General features: G+C 30.2%; 1 protein-coding gene across 10 annotated transcripts in view; it reads left to right on the forward strand.

Annotated features, from left to right (window-relative positions):
* Positions 1–19713, forward strand: part of LOC143222093 (uncharacterized) — a 60561-nt gene extending 40848 nt beyond the window's left edge. The window contains exons 5-6 of one of the 10 annotated variants that reach the window (XR_013012024.1): positions 949–17115; positions 19375–19713. Coding sequence is in view for 2 of the 10 variants with exons in the window: in XM_076448029.1 (XP_076304144.1) it covers positions 949–1178 (230 nt within the window). In the remaining 8 variants the exon portion in view is untranslated. Of the gene's footprint in view, positions 1–948 lie in introns of all 10 variants that reach the window. The other 9 variants (XR_013012022.1, XR_013012019.1, XR_013012020.1 and 6 more) reach the window with 9 other exon arrangements.
* The last annotated feature ends 1630 nt before the right edge of the window (positions 19714–21343 follow it).

The raw sequence follows: 21343 nt of genomic DNA on the forward strand, positions 1-21343 counted from the left end.
TGGTTCATAAATGTTTTTTGAATTATGGGCATGCTGGTTAGGGACCCTAATGTGGTCACCCTTATGGATGTTTGGGTTTTATAATGTTTTCTTCAATTCCACTGTTTATTGGTAAATAGTAGCCCAAGAGTTGATGGTGGATAGTGTTGGCTAGCTGACTTCTCTCTTGCCTATTGCTTCCAAATTAGAGATGGCTAAACAGATAGTTCTTGAGTATTTATGCACACAGATCAAAAAAACTAAACCCATCTTTGTAACTGTTTTAGTGTGTTATGGTACAAAAATATACCTCGCTGATATTGACCATACCTGGTAATATGTAAAGAATTTAAAGCCAAAATAATATCTGTGATATTTCTGTAATAAAAACTGTGTTAATAAAATAAGTAAGAAGAGAAATTGCCAGTATGATGTATGGTCAGGACAGTTCTTTGGATACCATCTCAAAGTTCCAATTTATTATGTTGGTGTAAAATAAAATGCTTTTATTTATTTATTATTATGCTGTTTCCTTCTTGTCTTACAAATTTAATCCTATATACTATTTATATTTCTTTGTTCATTTTGTTTTTGTGTTGACATTTTTTCTTCTTGAACTGAAAGATGTTTTGATAAGTCCAAAAGTAGCAAAATGCATGAACATTTTATTGTTGAAATCGTAAACATATTACTGTAATGTAGTTACTTTATTATTGTAGTTGTAATAAAATTTGAAGAAATGGTTGTTTTCATTCTCAAAATGAGCGTGGAAATCTGTTTTTATACATGTGAGCACTAGTCTATCATAGCATTTGTAATAGTTTATTGTACATGTTTTTGTGAATATTTAAGAATTTGAAAATGGTAATCAAAGGATGTATTGACAGCTTGTGTCAGGAAAGATGTGTAAACTTGTTTCAGTTATCTTTAGTTTCTGTTTGATAAAACATTTTTTTTTTTTTTTTACAGAGAAAAGATATCAGTGTGAAATATGTCTCGCCTATTTCACACTTCAACCAGCTCTTAGCAGACATCGTCGTTTCAAACATACAAACATCCCTTACTTTGTGTGTGATATTTGTGGCAAAGCTTTCAGACGTCCCGATGCTCTGAAGAATCATAAGAAAGTAAAACATCACATTTTTATGAGTTCTGTACTCAGTCAGCAGCAAATAGAAGGGAATGAATCTTTTGTGTAACCAGATTTGACATTCAAACTACAGTAATAAGACTTTGAATGTTTGATGTTAGTGCATTTCTAGTCATACAGTTGTAAGCACAGTGAGTAACAAGAGATGTATATGTTTCTAGTATAATGTTTTAAAAATTAAAAAATCACCTCTGTATATCAAATGTCATAAGTTTGGTTTTTGTATCCATAATAGGTTATAAAAAATATTTAATCAGCACATGTCACTCACTACATTTCTAACGTATGGTTAATTAGGTTGTCGAAACTTGTATGTTTTTAACATAATATTTTCTTTCATCACTTCCTTAAGGTATATGACAAGTCTTGTGAACCCTTTTTTTCATATTTGAATCACAAGATTTCTCTCCATCATTAGGAAGTTTTCACTGGTATAAGCATCTTCCTCACTGTGTGTGAGATTTTATATCTAATTGTCAGTGATTTGTACAAATTACATTGCTTAAACTATAGAGTCGAAAGTATTTATAGTATTTTTTTCTCACACAATTATATGTATTGTTTCAAGCCTTGGTTTTGTAGTTGACCATTTTCTGCATTGCATTACTATTTTATTCCTGGTTTTAGAATGTAAGAATCAATGTTACTCAAGAACTGAATGTGGCAAATCATATTGTCCTTGGCTACTTAAACAACAAAGGAACAGTAAAGGGAATGAACTTTATCTGCAAATGGTGAATCATTCCAAACTTTTTAAATTCAAGATTGAATTAATTAAAGATGTGTAAAATGTTGCTTTAATGAATATAGAAACTCTGAGTGGGGGATTTTTATAGTGTTTCTTGTAATTTTAATTTCAGTATTAGGATAGAATAGGGAAAACTGAGTGAATAGAATGTGGTATAAAAATAAAGGTTTCACCAAAAAATAATTTAACAAGTTAAGTTTTGATATGGTAGTAAAATATGTATAGTGAAAAATAAGTGTATATACATTGTTCTTAGCATAAAGTAAATGCATGCATGACAGAAGTGTACAACCCTACAATAAATGTGTCAGTTTTCTTAACTAGGACAAGGATAAATTAAACTGTTACCATTAACAAGACAAAAAAAAGTTATACTTTGTGACCTGTCACAGGGGAACACAGCTTTGGCCACATTTGTCACTTCTTTTGGTTCCTAAGAAATTTACTTCAGAGACCTCATTTTCATGTACTTGTTCAATCTGTCCAAGATAAAAGTTTCAATCGTCAAATGTTACCAACAGGCAAACATTCATCTTTACCTATTTTTATACATCTAATCCCTCTCTTAAAATTTCTGTTTACCGTTTCTTTTTCACATCATCAGGGTCATCGCCATCACATTTTCTAGCTATAAATGTGAGGCATGTCAGGTTATTTTAAATAATGACCTTATACTTCTTGGCAGGACTTGCTTTTTCTTGTTGTATTTCTACTTCACAAGTATTGCTCTTGTACACTTCTAATGAACCTGATAAGCCATTGTTGGTACAGCTTTAAATCAAAATGTTATCATAATATGAAAAAAGCAGTATATCCATTTCACCTTAATATACAGGTGGAGTATGAGTTATGATTAAGAACACTAGAATTATTTCAACCCATTTCAGGACATCGTGGAGAAAAAAAATTATGTAGTACTAGAAACCTAACATGTCAACTTTGCAAGAAATATTTTGTTAAATGATTACAAAGCTGTTATCGTTGATTAATACTCTTAAAGATATTAAAGAGTTATTACCCTTCAACAAAATTTGACAAATTTATAAATGAAATATAACTATTCCACCTTTAAATATTCCTTTAATTCCACCTTGCCCTATCTTAAATGTAGACCAATTAAATACCTTATTTCAAACTACATATTATTATGTATCTTCTGACATACCTTATGCTGCATATTTCAGTGCAGCTTAAAATGGAAGTGGCATCAGCTAATATTGTTTATTGTGATTGAATGCGGTCATGTGGTACAGCATCACGATCATGTGACACCATAAAGCTGTAAGACTTGCAACCAGCTCACCCCAAACATTTTGTTGTGGCTCACATACTTCATTTAAAGCTAGTTATTCTTTTTCTTTACATTCATAACTTGTTTTTATACCCCAGTGAGAAACTGCTTCTTTATTTCTGCTTTCATCAGTCTTAAAATATTTTAATTGTTCTTTCACATTAATTGCTTTGCCTTAGTTTCTTTTTTATCCTGCCACATTTAGTTTCTAATTTTGAAACACTGTTAGGAGTAAAGAAGTTTCTGTTGTTGTATTGTACTCATCAGTAAAGGTTATGGATCCTATATCTCAAGGAGTTTTATATTCTTGTTTAAAAGTAGTTTGGAGACCAGGAACTTTTAATAAAATTTGAAATAAGTATGCTGTTATAGATGTTGGTATTAGTGGTAAGTTTCATTAGATATTTATGATACTTTTCTTTGTGTCCTATTCCAGTCTCATTTTCTTCATATGTTGATACTGATGGACCTTCTTTAACCAAAACTTCCCTCACTGTTTATTTAAACACATCCATATCTTTAGTTGAGGTAATGGTAGAAGTTCTAACACTTTACACAAGAAACTAACTGCCAGACAGAATTTTTTAATCTGATTTCTGAATCATGTTTTATGCATATCTGTTGGCAGCCCTGAAAAGACCAGCTATGTGTTATCCATAACTGTGAACAGACTGTCTGGATTGGAGTGAGTGAGTGGTTTCTGCATGGATTTTTTATTGGCTTTTTGTCATTATTAATCAAAGGAAAATTATATGTGAGCTATTTATTCTTTACAATCCTGGTTCAACCTTTCGTTCATGTGTTCATGTCATTCAGTGCCATTTAACTTGCCCTTTTTAATTTGTTTGTATCTTTGGAACCTGAAAGGTCTAATAAGGTAAAGGAATTCATAGGTAAATGTAGGTCCTTTTTATTTGATGCATAAAAGATTTAATTTTTTCTCACTTTATGTGGCTTAAGGTCTTTCTGTAACTGTGCTTAACAATATGTTAACTGCAGACATTGAAATAGTATGGTGAGTATATCATATTTTTGTTCTTTTTTGTGTGTGTGATTATTTTCTGTATTGTGTGATTGGTTTTGACAATGTTCCACTCTGTTACAAATCCTGGGATGCCTTCATGTTTGGTATAGAATATAATCTTGCACATGCTTCATATAAATTCTGTTCTCTTCTAAAGTGTGGAGCAATCCAAAAAAGCGATTCTTGTGAAGATTCCACTGATGACAAATGTATGTCCAGGTCCCTGTTTATATCATTTCTTATGTCCTTCCCTGCTCAAAAGTATATACTGTAGTTTACTTGCTTCTGCACTTATTGATTTGTGGATATTAACTACTGGTAACCCATATCTGTAAGCTATAAATTTTAAAATAAAGTTCAAACAGTTAATAGTTACTCAGTTCTTAGTGAACACATTTCTCCTCCTCCATGTCTTGCTTGTTCAATAATGCTGAATGAAATGTTCATTTTTTTTTCTGAGCATGCTTAAATACATTTTTCAGTTCATGTTGATAGAGGGGTATCTGATACTTCTTCTAAATTTTCATGATGGATTGTGGATCTGGACTTTTTGTTTTACATCTTCTTACTGACTCCAAAACAAAACTGTTTGCTCTACACTTGGGGGCTATTGATGAGTTACAAAGTTTGTAATCAAATTGTAATGTTCAGTTCAGAGGTATAACCAGAGAGTTCAGAGTGTATAGTGTTCACTAGCAACTTTGCTTGTAGTTTGTATCTTGAAAATAAACTATTGCTAGTGGAGATAGCCCTCAATATGTCAGTCCTCATGTGGCTTTGCACAAAATTTAACAAACACACCTAACTTTTCAAGCATAAGAAGAGCTCACTAGCCACATTACTAAGTGATTATATATATATATATATATATCTCTTGAAGTGGCTGGAAAGAAAGGCTTTGATCTGTTTTACAGTGTATTCTTTTTATGTTTTGAAATTGTAGGTGTACACATAGTAAATAAATTACAAATTTTATAAAGTAGTTACATTGTGTTAGTGTCTTTGAAACAACAAAAAAAAAAAATTTAACATCAGACTATAGATACACGTGAAAAGATAAGTCTTTAAAAGTTATATAGTTTTATGGTAATAAATTTGTAGGGCTTGGCTTTAGAATATATGTATACTTTTTGATACTACAAATAAACTTGGCTTAAAGGTTGATTATTTTACTAAAAAACAACGCTATTTATTCATCATTAAAATTCAAATATGTACAGTAATTACAGAAGATAATGGATATGTGTGTTTTTAATAACTTTCTATTTGTATTTCATCTGACTTGCTATTTATAAGTTTATAATTAATATTCTTTGATTTTTGTAGCCATATCAAACATGTTCAACTTGTATTGTGGTATTTGTGTGAAATAAAATTGTTTTTAGTAAATATTCATCCTTTTCTAAACAAGATATGTTTTTATAGTATTTGTTGTGAAAGGAGTGTTTTAATAATTAACATTTTCTCTGCATTATTTACATCGTACTACACTGTATATTATGAGCATTTACTTCTACACTAGAATTATGTAATATTGAGTGAAATGCAAAAGATAATTCACAGTTTTATTATTGTTATTCCTCTATACTAAACGTTTGTGAAATTAAGTGTTGCTACTTCTCTTTGGGTTTCACTTTAGTTTTTTGACCAATTTAATACCATCAGTGGTGACAACGCTTAACACACTTTAATGGTTAACGTAGAGAGAGATAATTCCTACCAGTATTGTGAATCATATTTAGTTTAACATGTTTCATAAACATACACTTATACATGCTTCTTCTCCGTAAGTTGAAAGTTGGAGTTATGAAATCAAGAACTTATGAACTTTACCAACTATGAAATCAAAATCTCAGCACAGGTATTCCAATGAAGAATTAATATTTATTTTTAAACAATATGTAATTCACAAAAGAAAAAAGTGAACCCACATGAAATAACTAGATTTATGGTATGTTGGACAGTGTCTTGAGATGTTATAATTGTGCGTGTGAAATGATTTTTTCTCTCTCTCCCATGTTTCACTGCAACCAACCATTGCTTTGTTCATAATGTCATAATTATAGCTTATGAAGATTAGAATTGATTGATGTTGACACTAAGTTACTTGTACAGTGTAGTTGGAAATCTTTGTAGACTCCTTATAATTCAGTGTAATAATTAAGTGGTCCTTAAGTTTCTGTGTAGCAGTAGTAGAATACATAGTAAAATGTCTAAGTTGGTAATAATAATTACTTCAGATTTTTGTTCCTATAAATAATTACAGTTGTTTTAATTTTTTATGTTGCAGAAAAGAAGTTCCAGTGTATGATTTGTGAAACCAAATTTACTTCATCTTCCACTTTAAACAGACACCAAAGGTTTAAACACTGGGAAAGAAGAATTTGGACATGTGTTTTGTGTGGGAAGACTTACACCCATCCAGAAAGCTTATCACAACATCGACGGATGTACCACAAGATTTTTTCCAGACATGTAGAAAGTTAACACAAAAACAAGTTACCTGTTAGCTGCATGTAGTATCTAAATTTTGCTTTTTATTTGAAAAAAGAAGTTGTTAATTAAGTAACAACAATTAAACTAAAAAGGTTATTGAAATATTCTTTAGATTACAAATCTTAGTTAATATAATTTATTAAACTAAAGGTATTCCTAGACATTTTGACTGCCTCAAGGCACACCTAAAACAACACAGGATAAATTTTTCAAAGCTCGTTTTCATTAGAAAAATGTAACTGTATTTTTCACTGTGAAATTATGAAAATGTGTTATTGATGTTAGCTACAATGAAAATTTGGAAGGCTTATAGCACTAAAATACAGGTCTCAATACCTGCTATGTTAAGACCACAAATAGCCTATGTGTATAGTTTAGGGTTTAACAAAACATTCTTGTAAATAATAAAGCTTTTATTTCTTACACTTCAAGTAGCATCTTATTAGCTAACAAGTTCAACTGAACTGAAAAATACAATGACATTAATTGTTGAAGTAAAGACAACATTATAATAAACTAATTGCTAGTTTAATACAGTAGTTAAAATTGTGTAGAACAATACAACAAATAGTTTTATTTCTGAATTTATTGTTATCCAGTTGAAATTACTGAATGTTCCACTTCACAGTATGTTCTGTCTTTTAATTAAAAATCAATTTGTTTACTTTTATACGATTAATAATAATAAATGAAACTTTTGCTGTAAGGTATACTTTGACTTCTTGTGTTCATAGCTTTGGAATGGTCTCTCAATTCATGTAAGGTGTTCATATGATGGTCGATGAGATTATTATACACGTAAATGTTTAACAGCTACATTGCAAAATAAATAGTTAATATTAAAGGTTGATAAAGTTATTTTTGTATAATATTCTTAAGAATTATTTATTTATGGGTTACATTTTATTTGTTTCAGCTTCTTACCATTTGTTTAATTTTCATTTTACAGTTAAAAGGTTCCAGTGTTTGTTATGTGAAACCAGGTTCACTTCATCTTATGCTTTAAATAGACACCAAAAGTTTAAACACTGGGAACGAAGAACATGGACTTGTGGCTTGTGTGGAAGAGTATACACCCACCCAGAAAGTTTATCTCAACATCGTCGGATGTTCCATAAGATTTTTTCACGAAATGCTGAAAGTTAGAAATTAAAGGATGAAAGAAGTTGCCACAAGCTGATGTTCTGTCCATATAGATTGTTTAGATAAGTAAAAAAAAATTGAAACATTTACAAGCCATGAAACAAGAATAATTGTATGTATTTTGAAGGTTTCATTAGTAATGGGAGGCTATATACATTTCATTTCTCTGACATCTATGTTGATCCTCACAAACAAATTATATAAATATTTAGCACATTTTCGTTTCAGAATTTTTGTTTGTTAAATTTATTTTATTGTCTGTTTTTGTAGTTCAATCATCTGGGTTATAAATTAAAGTTTAAAAGCCATATCCAAAAATGTACTTTGCACATTGAACAATATTTTCCTATTGCATTTTATAATTCTTTTTTTTTCTTAAATTAGATTTTTTCATCCATCCACCAAATTCAGACTATGTGATATTTTTACTAGTAGTTAATTAAATTTTTCAAATAAGCTTATTCTGTAGTATTTTCAAAATTTCCAGATAATATTGCTTTGATGTTTATTACTACTTGTGTTTTTATTCACTTGGAGATTAAAAATGTGTATTAAAATGTTATCAATGTTGTTCTTCCACACATATGCTCGAAGAATGATGCTTATGCCATGAAAATTGTTAAAATATAGTTTGTTAAAAACCTTTTATGGATCATAACTGCCTATCACTGTTTTAACACAAGAATAAGAAGTAAGTCAAGCTAACAGAGTTGCTAATAGTAGTGTATGTACATTAACTGAAAGACGTGGGGTGGAGAAGAGGTAAGATACCCTGTGTGTGAGAGGTCTGTTTTAAATCATGCACATTATTTTATTTGGAATTACACACACATGTACTGAGCCTGTCTCATTAGGGTCATTCCATGCCAACTCACCTAAGGCTTTCCTGTTCATGTCATAGATTTTCTTGAAAACATTGAAGCAAAAACCTCATTTTTATTTATTCAACCATGCAGTACAGCTTTACAGTTTTGCAGCTGAATAAGTCAAAATGAAGTTTTTTTCAAGAAAATCTATGGCATGAACTTGGGAATGTTCTTTTCTTCTTGGTGAGTTTGCATGGAATGACCCATTAGTGAGACTTAATAATTTACATTAATGGATATCTGCATTTGACCCAATTATGTTTTGGATCTTGTATATGTTCTTATAGTTAATGCTCAAGAGTTTGTATACATTTGTATCTATGCTAGTGTCACTGAGATATATTAATGTAACTATTCACTTACAGTATCTAAATACTGACTGCTAAATGTAATGGCAGAATGTCTCACCATGTAATCAGAGTACAGAGTTTGCTAAAATGGAAATAATTATTTAAAAACAGTTGTTATTTACCTTTAATATTTGAAATATTTTCATCATATATTTTAATACAGGATGCTATTTTTTACTGCTAGCTTTTACTCAGGAAATAAAAATATATGTAAAACAATTGTATTTCCAAATTATTTACTCTGACCTAGAACATGATTTCAGCATTTTATTCATAAATATTCAGTATTTGTGTTCTGTTTTAGGTATCTGTACTTTTAATGTCAGTTTCTTTATTGTGTATTCTGAAATAATTCTTTATGATGTACATAAATAAACTAGCAGTTTTTATTAACAGTGATATGATATGCATAAAAGAAATATACAGTTAATATACAGATTTTTGACTAGGATAATTAAATCTGAGACATGGTAATCTTATCCTTTTAACATATCTGATGGGTTCTATATTTTTAGGGAAAGGCATGTGATCAGAGAAATTACTTTGGGAAGCAATTGAGATGACCCTTCTTTTTCTTTGTGATCATTTTGTACAGTTTTATTTCTAAGAAAGCTTACCTTTGAACTTGTTTCAGTTGCAACGCAACAATAAGCCTGGCAGTGTATCACAGTGAAAGTAATTCATTTAGGCTGAATTTAATAAATACCACAAGATGGTGTCCTTGGAGTTGTTTAACAAACTAACCATGTTGTATGTGTTGATTTTAAATGTATCTAGGTGCAAGTACATCTTAAAATACCTATGCTATTCTACACATTTTGCAGCTTTATGTGTGTATGTGTGGTTATTCAACTGATAAAGTTAAAAGCTCAATGAGACAGTGGATGATAAATTATTTTGAACTAAGTGACCCTTTTTAAGTAATGCAATAAATCTACACAGTTACTTTAATTTGGGTTTTATAATTTCCAAATTGGTTAGGTAATTGCAGTTTTTAAAGGAAAACTGTATGTTTTATACCAAGGTTGGCTTCTTTGATTTTGCTGAAGCAATATGATCAACTTGTGTGTGGATTATTGGTCTGTCCAGCCCAATTCAAACACTGGAGTTAAGAACAGCAGGTAGCTTATATTCTTCATTGTTCAGACTGTAGTTGCATTATTTTTAAATGATATTTTGTAGAATGTTTTTCAAAGCTTAACAACTAGCTGCTCCTTGTTGCCAAACTTTCTCATTAAGGGCATGCAACACTGGAAGAATATATCTAAGCTGTTTTTATCCCTTGAAGAATACCTATTTGTCTTCCAGTTAAATGTATAATTTAACATCATTATTTAAAAAAGTATTTGATGATGAAGCTTTGAACTTTTGGAATTTCTTTTTGATTTACCGTTATGAAAGCTAACAATAAGTTTAAAAGTTGAATTACATATAATGAAATTTGATTCTTTGAATCTGTTCAATGGCTTTGGTACTAGAACTCTGTTTCAGAGTGTCTGACGTTTTGCTTTTTTTTTTCTGTTTAATATTTCCTTGCTACTACTTTGTGTTTAATAACTACATGCTCAGTATCTGCTGTTACACTCAGCACTTAATAAATGTGGGAAGTGTTGTTGATGGCTTTTTATTCACTTCAAAATTGAAATGCTTAACAAGTAATTCTGTTTTCTTCTTCATGAATATTGTTTGCTTTTAAAGCCTGTGAAGACTGCTTTGGTACAAAACTGTTTTCATAGTTTTTGCTTCCAATTGATAAAGGATAAAAATATCGTAAAATTTCTGATGTATTGGAATGGATAAACCATTTGCATGCTGAAGCTCCAGTATCATCTGTCAGTGTATGTTTGATAGTCCATATTGGTCAGTGGTCATTTCAAGAAAGCCCCTTCTGCAATGATGAAACATCCACAGTTGTTGACACACATTAAAATTACCATTGCATGCACAAAAAATTAATTATTATTTGCTCCTTCTATTGCCATAAGTCAATACTATACTATAATGTGCTATATTGCAATATATAACCAACAGTTCTAGTACCAGAGGTTTTGTATGTTCATAAACAGAAAACATTGAAATTATTTCCTTTATAGTTAACTTCAATAAATATTATATTCTTGGAGTTTTAACAGAAATTTGTTTAAAAAATATAATCCAACTGTGTTAAGGTAAGTCATCTGTAAGTTTCAGAACATTGACTTTATATTTAGACTTTGTCATGCCAGCTGACTTAAAGTAAGTACTCTCTTGGTACTTGTGCAAAATACTTGCATGTAAAAAGTTTTGAAATTTACACATTGAATTAACACTCCTTCGAAAAGTGGGGCCTAATAGGCCCCAGAGCAACTTGAAAGGTTATTAATATTAGGCTAATAATTTTGTATTTAAATGAAATTGCCATTTCATTTAATGAAATGAAATCAAATGAAATGGAAATTTCATTTAAATACAAATGTATTAGCCTAATATTAATAACCTTACAAGTTGCTCTGGGGCCTATTAGGCCCCACTTTTCGTAGGAGTGTTAAAGTATGTAGTTCAAGAGATACTTTAAACTACAAAAGTAAGTGCCATTCATTAGCTTATTTCATTCATTGAAATATTCTGTAAAATCATCATATCAGTTGAAATGAAATATTTTCTTCTTGGGTTTTTATAAAAAGTTTTATTGTTAGTTAATTTTCTTTCACATTATTGAACTGCTGTTTAGTCATCTAATTATTTGTAGTTATTACATGGCTGACACTATACAAGTACTTAAAAAAAAGATTGCTGAACCAGAAACTGTTATATGTTGAAGCATAAATAAACCATGTATGGCTCTATTGTTAATGTTTTTTTATGTTATTTTATTTCTTGTTAAGATTGAAATTCTGCTTTATTGTTTGAGTTTTCAAGAACAAAATCATTTCTGAACCAAATGTCACTACTGCTCAGTTTAGTTCACACTGTTGGAGCTACGCTTTTAATTTCCAGTTGTCTAGATGAACACAAGATGCACTGTAGATATGAGGTTATGTATTTTAAACAATTACTGTTTTATCTTTATTCATGCTTATTGGAAAGTTAATTTATTTTAGGTTATTTATATATTTTCATTCAGTAGTAACAGTGAGATTAAGTACAGAATTAAAGCTTGAGGACAGGTTGAACAAGTAGTGGAAGCTATTTTATTACAAACGTACAGTGTTTCATTGAGCTTTTTATTATGTTTCTTTTAAAACGATACCTTTAATTTGAGAAATGAATTAAACTAACTAAAGCCTTAATGGCTAGCTTTAATGTTGTGACACTTTTCACTGACATTCCCCCCAGAGAAGCTTGTAACATTGCACTTTACGTCTATTGCAATGATCCCAATTCTTAACCTCTGTAGATTTTTGTTTCCCTCTTAAAGTTCACAACAACAAAAAACAACTTCCATTAAATCAGATAGATGATTTAAGCATGGGCAGCTCTGTTTTACCTGTTTGTGTCAACATATTTTTGACCAAGATTGAAGTGCAGTCCTTACAATTTGCACTTTATCCTCCCCTGTACTGTTACAAATATGTTGTGACACTTTTGCTGGTGTCTCTTCTAATGAACACGTGCACATTTCCTTTGAACACATAAACTCCATTTGTTTGAACATTTGCTTCTTCATCAAACACAAAAATAACAAGTAGTTTGTTTTCTTGACCTCAATATTATTAGATCCAACACAGGTCAAAACCTACAATCATAAAAAAAAAGCCACTTACACAGGCCTTTACTTCCTCTGGAATTCTGCCTATGAATTCAAACATAAAAAATCAATGTACTAAAAATCCCTATGAATACAGATTCAATCAAGACTTGTTCAACTGACTATATAGATGAATCAAGCAATTTTATAAAACCAGCCTTCATTTGCATCAACTACTGTCAAACATATTTTTATACAACCACAAGAACAAAAATTTCAGAACTTAGTTAAACAAAACTGACACAAATACACCAAACACAACACAACATTACACTCTAGGTTATTCAAATTTGGAGAAAACATGTCATTAAACATAAAATTTCTGTTGATTTCAAGTTCACAAAAACATGACCCTAAACTAAAGTCATTACTAAATAAATACTTATGTAGAATCTCACAATACCAACAGCATTTGTAAAATAATGACTAATAACTCTTTAGAATGCTACATCAGAGAAACTAGAGGAAAATTGGAAACCATATTCCACCAACCATAATTAGAAAAATCCTGCAATGTTTGCCACTATTGCAACTGAAAAAAAACAAAACACAAAGTAATCAATAAAATAATGATCTAATATTAAGTAAAGTACCAAACATTAACAAATACAAAATAAAGGAAGGTATCTTAATTGAACAAAACATTCTTTCTCTGTTAATGTCCAGGGTTACCAAGATAATTGTATTAAGCTGTTAAGCCATCTCCAGTCATGTGATCTCTCTGTTCTATACTGTATATATTCCTGTGTTTATATGAACTACTTGTATCTGTTGATGACATGAGCTTATTGAAGTGATGCATACTTGTAATAAAGTTTCCTTCACTACCTGTTCAAACCATCTCCAAACTTTGTTTCCTAAAAAGTGGATTCTTTGTCATTACATTTTAGTAGAGAATTATTTTCTTTAAGTACCATGTGGCTATTAATAAAGTGGAATATTGCGAGTTGAACAGACTCGAATTTCAAACTTTTGATGTAGATAACAGAAACAGTTCTTTTGTATGGCCTGCCTACTTGATTTCTATTCTATTATCATGGCTGACACTGACACTTTGGAGGAGCAGGGATCTTTAACTATGCTTTTAGAGTAGATGTTTGAATAAGGAAGTTTCATAGTTATTTATGTTGGTTAAATTGGAGAAAAACTTCCTTTTTTAATTGAAAATTGTAAGCTATGCTGCATCTATCTTGTTTGTAGTTATACATTTATTTAAAACACTGTTTATCATATTGCCACTATTGTGAGTACAGTTTATTTCTAATATTAAAGTATGGAGTATCTGTAAGGTGCCATCATTTTGGAATAGTGTGTAACCACTCATCAACAGCTAATGACCATATTGTTTGACCAAGCAAGCAGTATATGTTCCAGGTATAGAGGTGGAATGGTTTTCAAACCAGTTTCTGCAGTTTCAACAAATTATGTCTTCATATAGATTAGATAACTTTAATTTGAGCATTATGATGAGTTTAAAAGTTAGTTTTTCTAATAGTATTTTCTTTGTTTTTACAGCACTCATTTTCATGCAATGATAAGAAGTATGAGAAATTGCCTTGTATCTGCTAATATGTGTCTTCTGTATTTATGTGTTATTTAGTTTTTATGTATTGTTTGCACATAGACTGGAATTAGAGGAATCAAACAAAGACACTGAAATAATGGATTTCAAATACTAATTTGTCCATCTAATGGAATGAGGTGAGCATCAGCAGTCCTTGTGGAAACAGAGGCCATTAGCTTGTTGTGCATCTTTAGCCAAGAAACAAAAACAAACAATTTAAATTAATATATTACAATTGCTGATTAAGTGAACTAATTTGCAAATTATACTTTGAAGTTTAACAGCACTTACAAAGTGCATATAAAGCATTTGAATGACATCCATATAAAGATGAGATAGATAGTAGTTTTGATTGGATTTTTGGATATTTTTGAATCAGATAGTACATGTGCAACATAGTTATGAAATATGTGCCACATATGTGAACTGCCTTTTCATTATACTATAATGTTAAACTAGCTACTTTGTCATTGTTTTGTTGAAAAAATAAGAATTTAGATTTAAAGACAATATACAGCTCCACATAAGTAGCCATTATAGGCCCTTTAAGGCGATGTGGCACATGGTGGTGTGACAATGTTTCACCCACCTGATCATCCTCTGAGATCATTATTTGGATTGTGCTTGCCCTTATTGTTTCTACTGCCTCTGGGGCAACACAAAAAATAGATGTGATGTTTACTTATGTACATATTGTTTGTGTGTTATGACAACTAGGACTCCTACTGTTTAAGTTCTTTCTGTTTTAGGATTTTATGCAGATCAGTTTGGACAAAAATATCTGCAGAAATTGTTTTTGCAGATTATCTCAGGCAAATATGTTTTGAAGGATGGATGGCATCTGAGTTATCTTGGACAAATCACAGGAGTTAATACTGAAAAACATACTACTGTCCTTAGAAGCTAGTAGAAAGTACCAGTAGACTAGATGGCATGATGCCTGTTACACTGGAAGAATATTGTATCAATCTGAAAAAAGAGATGCCTGAAAAGTATCTTCTTGTAGTATCTAGACACCAAAATATCTAAGTAATTGAACAATACTGATGTTTAGGTATATAATATGTTTATATATATAAGAAAAGAATGGGAAAAAGAAATATGTCGAAACAGTTTTTATATTTTAGCCAAAAAAAGAACTGAAACAGTTTGGTATAATGAGGTAACCTTAGAAGCAACAACACATTATACTACTTTGATTGTCAGAATTAAAAAAAAATTAAAAGTTTCATAATAGCTGAAAAAATAAAATGTATTTGTTTTTTCTCAAACTGTTTGTATTTTATATTAATATATGATGTGAGAATCTACAGTTCATCTGCATCCTTCATCTCCCCATTACAGATCTTATGATGCTGCTGGTGTCTTGATGTAGGTACAAAGTATGATATTTGTCGAAAACAAAATGGTTGTGTATTGATGGTGTTATGTATAACAAAATATGGTTTCAGTTTCAAGTGTAAATTAATTAATTTATGTTTTAGTGTGAACAAAAAAATTTTTTATGCTTTGTACACAAGCCTAAAAGTGTTAATGAAAGACTATTTCCCCATTAGTAATACAGTTTCCTAGCTGAACTTGTGTATGTGTGAAACAAATTGTATAATCATGTGTGTATCCAGATTGTTATCATTAAACACACAGTTGATAATGCCCAGTAGACTTCCTCTGTCAAAAACATTCGTACCTTTAATAATGATCTAATACAATTAAAGTTAAGGATTTTTTTACATCCTTAAAGGCTCTAGTTACTAATAGTTTTAATAGGACATAATATTCTTGTTATAATGCTAAAATTTAGATTTATTAAAACAAAAAGGATTTGGAAAATGGTTTCTTATAATTTAAAATAATGTTGTGATCTACTGTTAAGTATTTGTGATTCTTAAAAATCACATAAGTTGGCTAGTGCATTAATTTGATCTCAGAACTAAAATATTTATAAAAGTACTTAAATTGAAATGATGGCTAAATCAAAAGGTTTATGGGTTTATGTTCATAAACATTAATATATCCTATACATAAAACATGTTACAAAAGATTGGGATAATGTTGTTTGGCTATAAAACAAACCATATTTTTAGACTTTTTGGGCAGGTAAAAAATATATTCTTATTTTGTAATAACTAAAAGTTTATTTATTCAGTTTATTTGAATGAATGTTTTACTTGAATTGCCAGTATGATCAATATTTTTACAAAGTCAGTTGTTTCTCAGTTGCTAAGAACTTGAGCTACAAACTGCATGTAGAAAAAAGAATAAAAGATATCATTTTCCTCTGTTAGTAAAAGGTGTCACTATGTCTTTTAATGTGAATTTTGTTTTATAACTTTGAATCTATAATACTTTTTGATGTATAATTTAAAATAAATATGTATATTTAGGGTTACAGCACAATATATGTAGCAGTCTCCTGTATTGCTATAACTATACTTTGGTACTTTCAAGTTGTGTATGTTGTAGTTACTAAATTCATTAATGATGATGAACAAAAGATTTATATTTATCCTCCTTGTCTACTCATAGGATACAAGTTCATTTGTCACCTTTGTAATGAAGAGTTCGCTTGGGCTTCAGGACTGAATAGACATAAACGAACTGTTCATGGAAAGAAGCAGGTGTTTGAATGTTCGCTCTGTGGAAAAATCTATCATCATCCAGAAAGTTATTCCAAGCATAGACGAACAGTGCATCAAATATTTGGACACCACCTTCGCACAAATTATTTCTAGATTACCAAAATTGTGTTGTTTGAAATATTGATTATTCTTGTAAATGTAAGCTTCAAAATGACTATTAATAAAAGTTTTCCAAAGATCAGTCAATGACTTGGGTCAAATTACATCTGTTGCCTTTACATCTCAGTTAACCCACTCCAGTTTTTCATGGTTAAATGATGCTAGAGAACTTAGTTGTGTTTTTCTTAATGTGTTATGATAAGAATTCATTAATTTCAGTTCTATGCTCAGTAATATATATATTATTTATTTATTTATTTATACCATTAATTCCAGTGGTTATAATTTAAGCTAGCAGTTCAGAAATAATGTCATAAATGTTCAACTCTCAAAGTTTTTCAAACGAATAAAATGTTATGTTTCTTATATTTTTGCCATTAACTGAATAGTATTAGTAAGTTTTATCATTATATTTAAAGTTATTTATATATGTTTTCTTTTTATTTCCAAAACCTTTTTATTATAATTTTTAGTCAAATCATCCCCTTGTGTATCAGTGGTAAGTTGATGGACTTAGTTACAGTCTGGGGCTCAATTCTCCATGGCCTAGAGAATATATAGATATCCTCTTTCATAGCTTTGTACTAAAACAAACAGAAACCTAATGACTGCAATAAACTGTTAGTTGATAGTGTTTTTTTTTACAATACTGCACTTCAAGAAATATTTTTTTTTTTACCTAATACCTGTCATATGTTTAAGTATAATACACAATAAATAATATCGAGTACAACATCCAAGTGCAAATTAATATTGTAAATATTATAAAACATTGCACATATTTTATATTTATTGTTTTGCATTTTATGAAAAAAACTAAAAATTGTTTATTAAATAAATTTGATGTGTTTATATTCTGCAAATTAAAGTTATTTCTTATTTAAAGAATTTCAATGTGTGTAAGGTTATTCAACAAAACTGTTTCATTACACAGGAAAGAATACAGCTGAAATTTGTTCCTCTGTACAAAAATTAAATATCTGAATGTAATCATTTAATGCAGCAATGAGACATAGCCTTGAAAATCTTATCTAATGGTTTTAAAACATTAAAAATATTTTATCTTATAATGTTAAATTTTTGATTTACTGATTTACATCCTGTTGTGAAAAAAAAATCATTTCTGATTGGGGGATCATAGGTGCATAGTGTAAGAGTGATAGTCAGAGGTTACTATTTTATTACAGTAGCCCAAATCTTGGCCAGCTCCTCCGTCTGTTAGGTTTTTTTCTCACTTCAAAATAATAGATAATTAGAGCAGGAAGCTTTTGTGTGGACACCTGAAACAAGTATTTATTGAAATTTTTGTCTTTAAGTGTACTTTAAAAAAAGTGTGTGTTACTCATCTGAAACTAAAATTAAATTACAGCAGAATCCAACATTGAAGAAGTAATGTAGTTAGCTCTAAAGACCTGAAATTAGAGTTTAAAACAGTACTTGTCAACCTTTCTTTGATTAAAATACCTCTACATATAATCTAGAATTTCCACAGCATTCTTAACATTTTATGACCCAGTTGACAGTGGCATAGCATATTTTACCAAAATTACACAACACTTCTGTTTAGAAACCCAAGTTTTAGAAAGTAAGACTTTATTTGAACAATTACTTATTCTTAAGATTTACTTACATTTTGAAATTAGCACTTATTAGTGTAGGTGTGATTTTATTAGTTTAAAATTACATGTTACAATGTATTCAGCTACTTGACACAAAAACAAATGCTGTATGAAATCCATAGTAGATTTTATCCATAGTAAGTAAATACTTACCATTTCATCAACTGTTATATTATGTGGCTTAGTGTATGTAAAACCAGAAGAGTGACATATGTGTATTAAGGTCCTTTCATTTCTGAATCAGAACGTTTTTCTGCTTCCTGAGGTTTTGATTTGAGCGTGTAGTAAAAATGATGAACCCAGAATGGAGGAAGTAGCTTTTTTTTTTCACTTTCTTTGGCTCCCATGTTAATCATGCATTACTAGTATGTATGTAACTGAGGTACTTTTTCTGTTCAACATTTTAAAGCAAAATGTATTTCCTAAGCAGCAGTTCATTAAAACTACACTGTTTGATACTTTTTAAAAGTTAATTATTTGTAAATCATTAAATCTGAAGATGTAGTTTTATTGTTGAGAAGCCATTGTTTTGTAGGCATGGATATTGGTGGAGCTTGGAGATTCTAAAATGAGTTTGTTCAGTGATTTCTTAAGAGTTTGTTAATTAGATGTGATTATGAAGGGTGAAAAACAAGACTCTTTATTACCTTTATATGATTATTTCTTCATCTATCCACAGGCAAACGAACGAGTTGCCCATTTTGTCAAACAGAATTTTCCTGTTCTTCAGCTATGAGGAGACATGTGAGAATCCTTCATGGAGAAAGAAGTATTTCTCGTTGTTTTCTTTGTGAAAAAGTCTACAGCCATCCAGAAAGTTTGACTAAGCACTTAAGAATGTCACATGGTGTCTACCATGGTGGACAGCGTCATCAAGTGGACCCAAGTAGAATTGTATAACTGAAGAGTTCTTTGTTTTTCTTACATCATGTGAAAGTAAATGTGTGTAATGATTAGTAAAGCCAGAAAGTTGTAACTAGGATTTATATGCCAAGTAAAAAGATATAATTGCTTATTACATGAACTTTATCTCTCTTTCTCATTATATATATATATTTGTATAAAGCTCACAACAGAGATTTCTGGTTGTATTTGTGATGTAATTAAGTCCTGTTGATTTTGACTAACAGAATCCAGTTTCTCTGTAAACTTTGGGTCAGAATGTTTTTTGTGTATACTAAAAAACTTAGTTCACTTTATAGTCTCTCCAGTGGTGGTTGTCAAAAAGACAGAAGGAATGTCAAGGCTATGTGAACATTGGACAGCTGAAATGCAGTGACGTACATCAATACATTTCCTTTACAACAGATCTGAATTCTTGATACTGGCAAATGGAACTGGCTGCTGAAAGTAGACATAAAAGTTATTTCAGTTCTTAAGAAGAATATATAAGTTCTGTATTGGATCATTTGATGGAACTGGAAGGGTAGCAGTGGGATAGATGTTTGAAGCATTAGTAATGGCATATCCTTATTAAATTGTTCATCCTGTGTATAAATGGTAGTGTAGATGGCACAGTTGTATTACAGGTGCAAGAGAGAGAGAGGAGTACACAATTGCATATTCCACTTAACCCTGAGTTCACCTGAATGCTGATACTGTATGGTATAAATATGTTACATGTTACCTTTACTTCTTGTAGGGCAGGAGTTTGTCATTCAAATGGACCATGTATCAGTGAAATGGTAAATGAATGTAAAACCCAGGAATTATGACTGCACACTGGCTAACCAGTTCTTGAAATTAGTGATAGCAAAGCCTTCTGAAGAGCAATAGCATTTTGATAAATGTCAAATGTGATGGCAAAAGAAATGTTATAAGAAGAAAAAAAACCTCATAGAAAGTTTCACTTTTATATGCAGCATATAAACACTCTCAGTTGGCATTTCTTTTTAATATTCATTTTACGCATACATTGCTTGATAAAAGGAAAAAATAAAAAGTGGGTAGATAAAATTATGAACAGTTTCCACTTGTAAGCTCAAATGTGTATTTTGATATTTCATGTGGAGAGCAATGAAAATACTGATAATTTTCTGTTAAGCAACTTTTACACTGTATTATTTTGAATTGCATTTAGATTTATTAATTAGAACTAACACACACAATGCCAAACTGTGTAGTTTCAGTAGCAGAGGAAATATACATACAAAGGAGTTACTAATTTTAAATACTTTTTCAACAAGAAAGTAGAAAATAGTCACGTTTTACACTATTTGAGGAATAAATAATATTGATATTTGCTAACTTTAAATAATATAGCTCTCCAGTTCTTGTTTTCTTTTTGACTTTCTGCTAAATTTGAATTACCATATGGGCAGAATGTGACAAAAGTTTATGCCTTGGGTTTACATAGGAAAACTGAATATAGTTTTTTGATTTAAACAAACACACTTAATAAGACTTAATGTAAGTTTTTTGTTGTTTTTTTACTGTGGTAAAAAATGTACTGTGTTCATTTATTAAGAGTGTCCTTAAGTAGAAGTCTCTACAGTATGAGGTGTTGTCTTGATTAATGCACTTATGCTAGTTTGTTTTTTCTTCTCTTTTTCCATGGAATTTTGTGTCCTAATTTTAGGGACTACACCAGTAGACTAGAATATTACCACTTTCTTGTACAACATATGTTGTTTTAGTACCACAGAGTC

Source organism: Tachypleus tridentatus, chromosome 8, assembly GCF_004210375.1.
Source record: "Tachypleus tridentatus isolate NWPU-2018 chromosome 8, ASM421037v1, whole genome shotgun sequence".
Taxonomy (NCBI): Eukaryota; Metazoa; Arthropoda; class Merostomata; order Xiphosura; family Limulidae; genus Tachypleus; species Tachypleus tridentatus.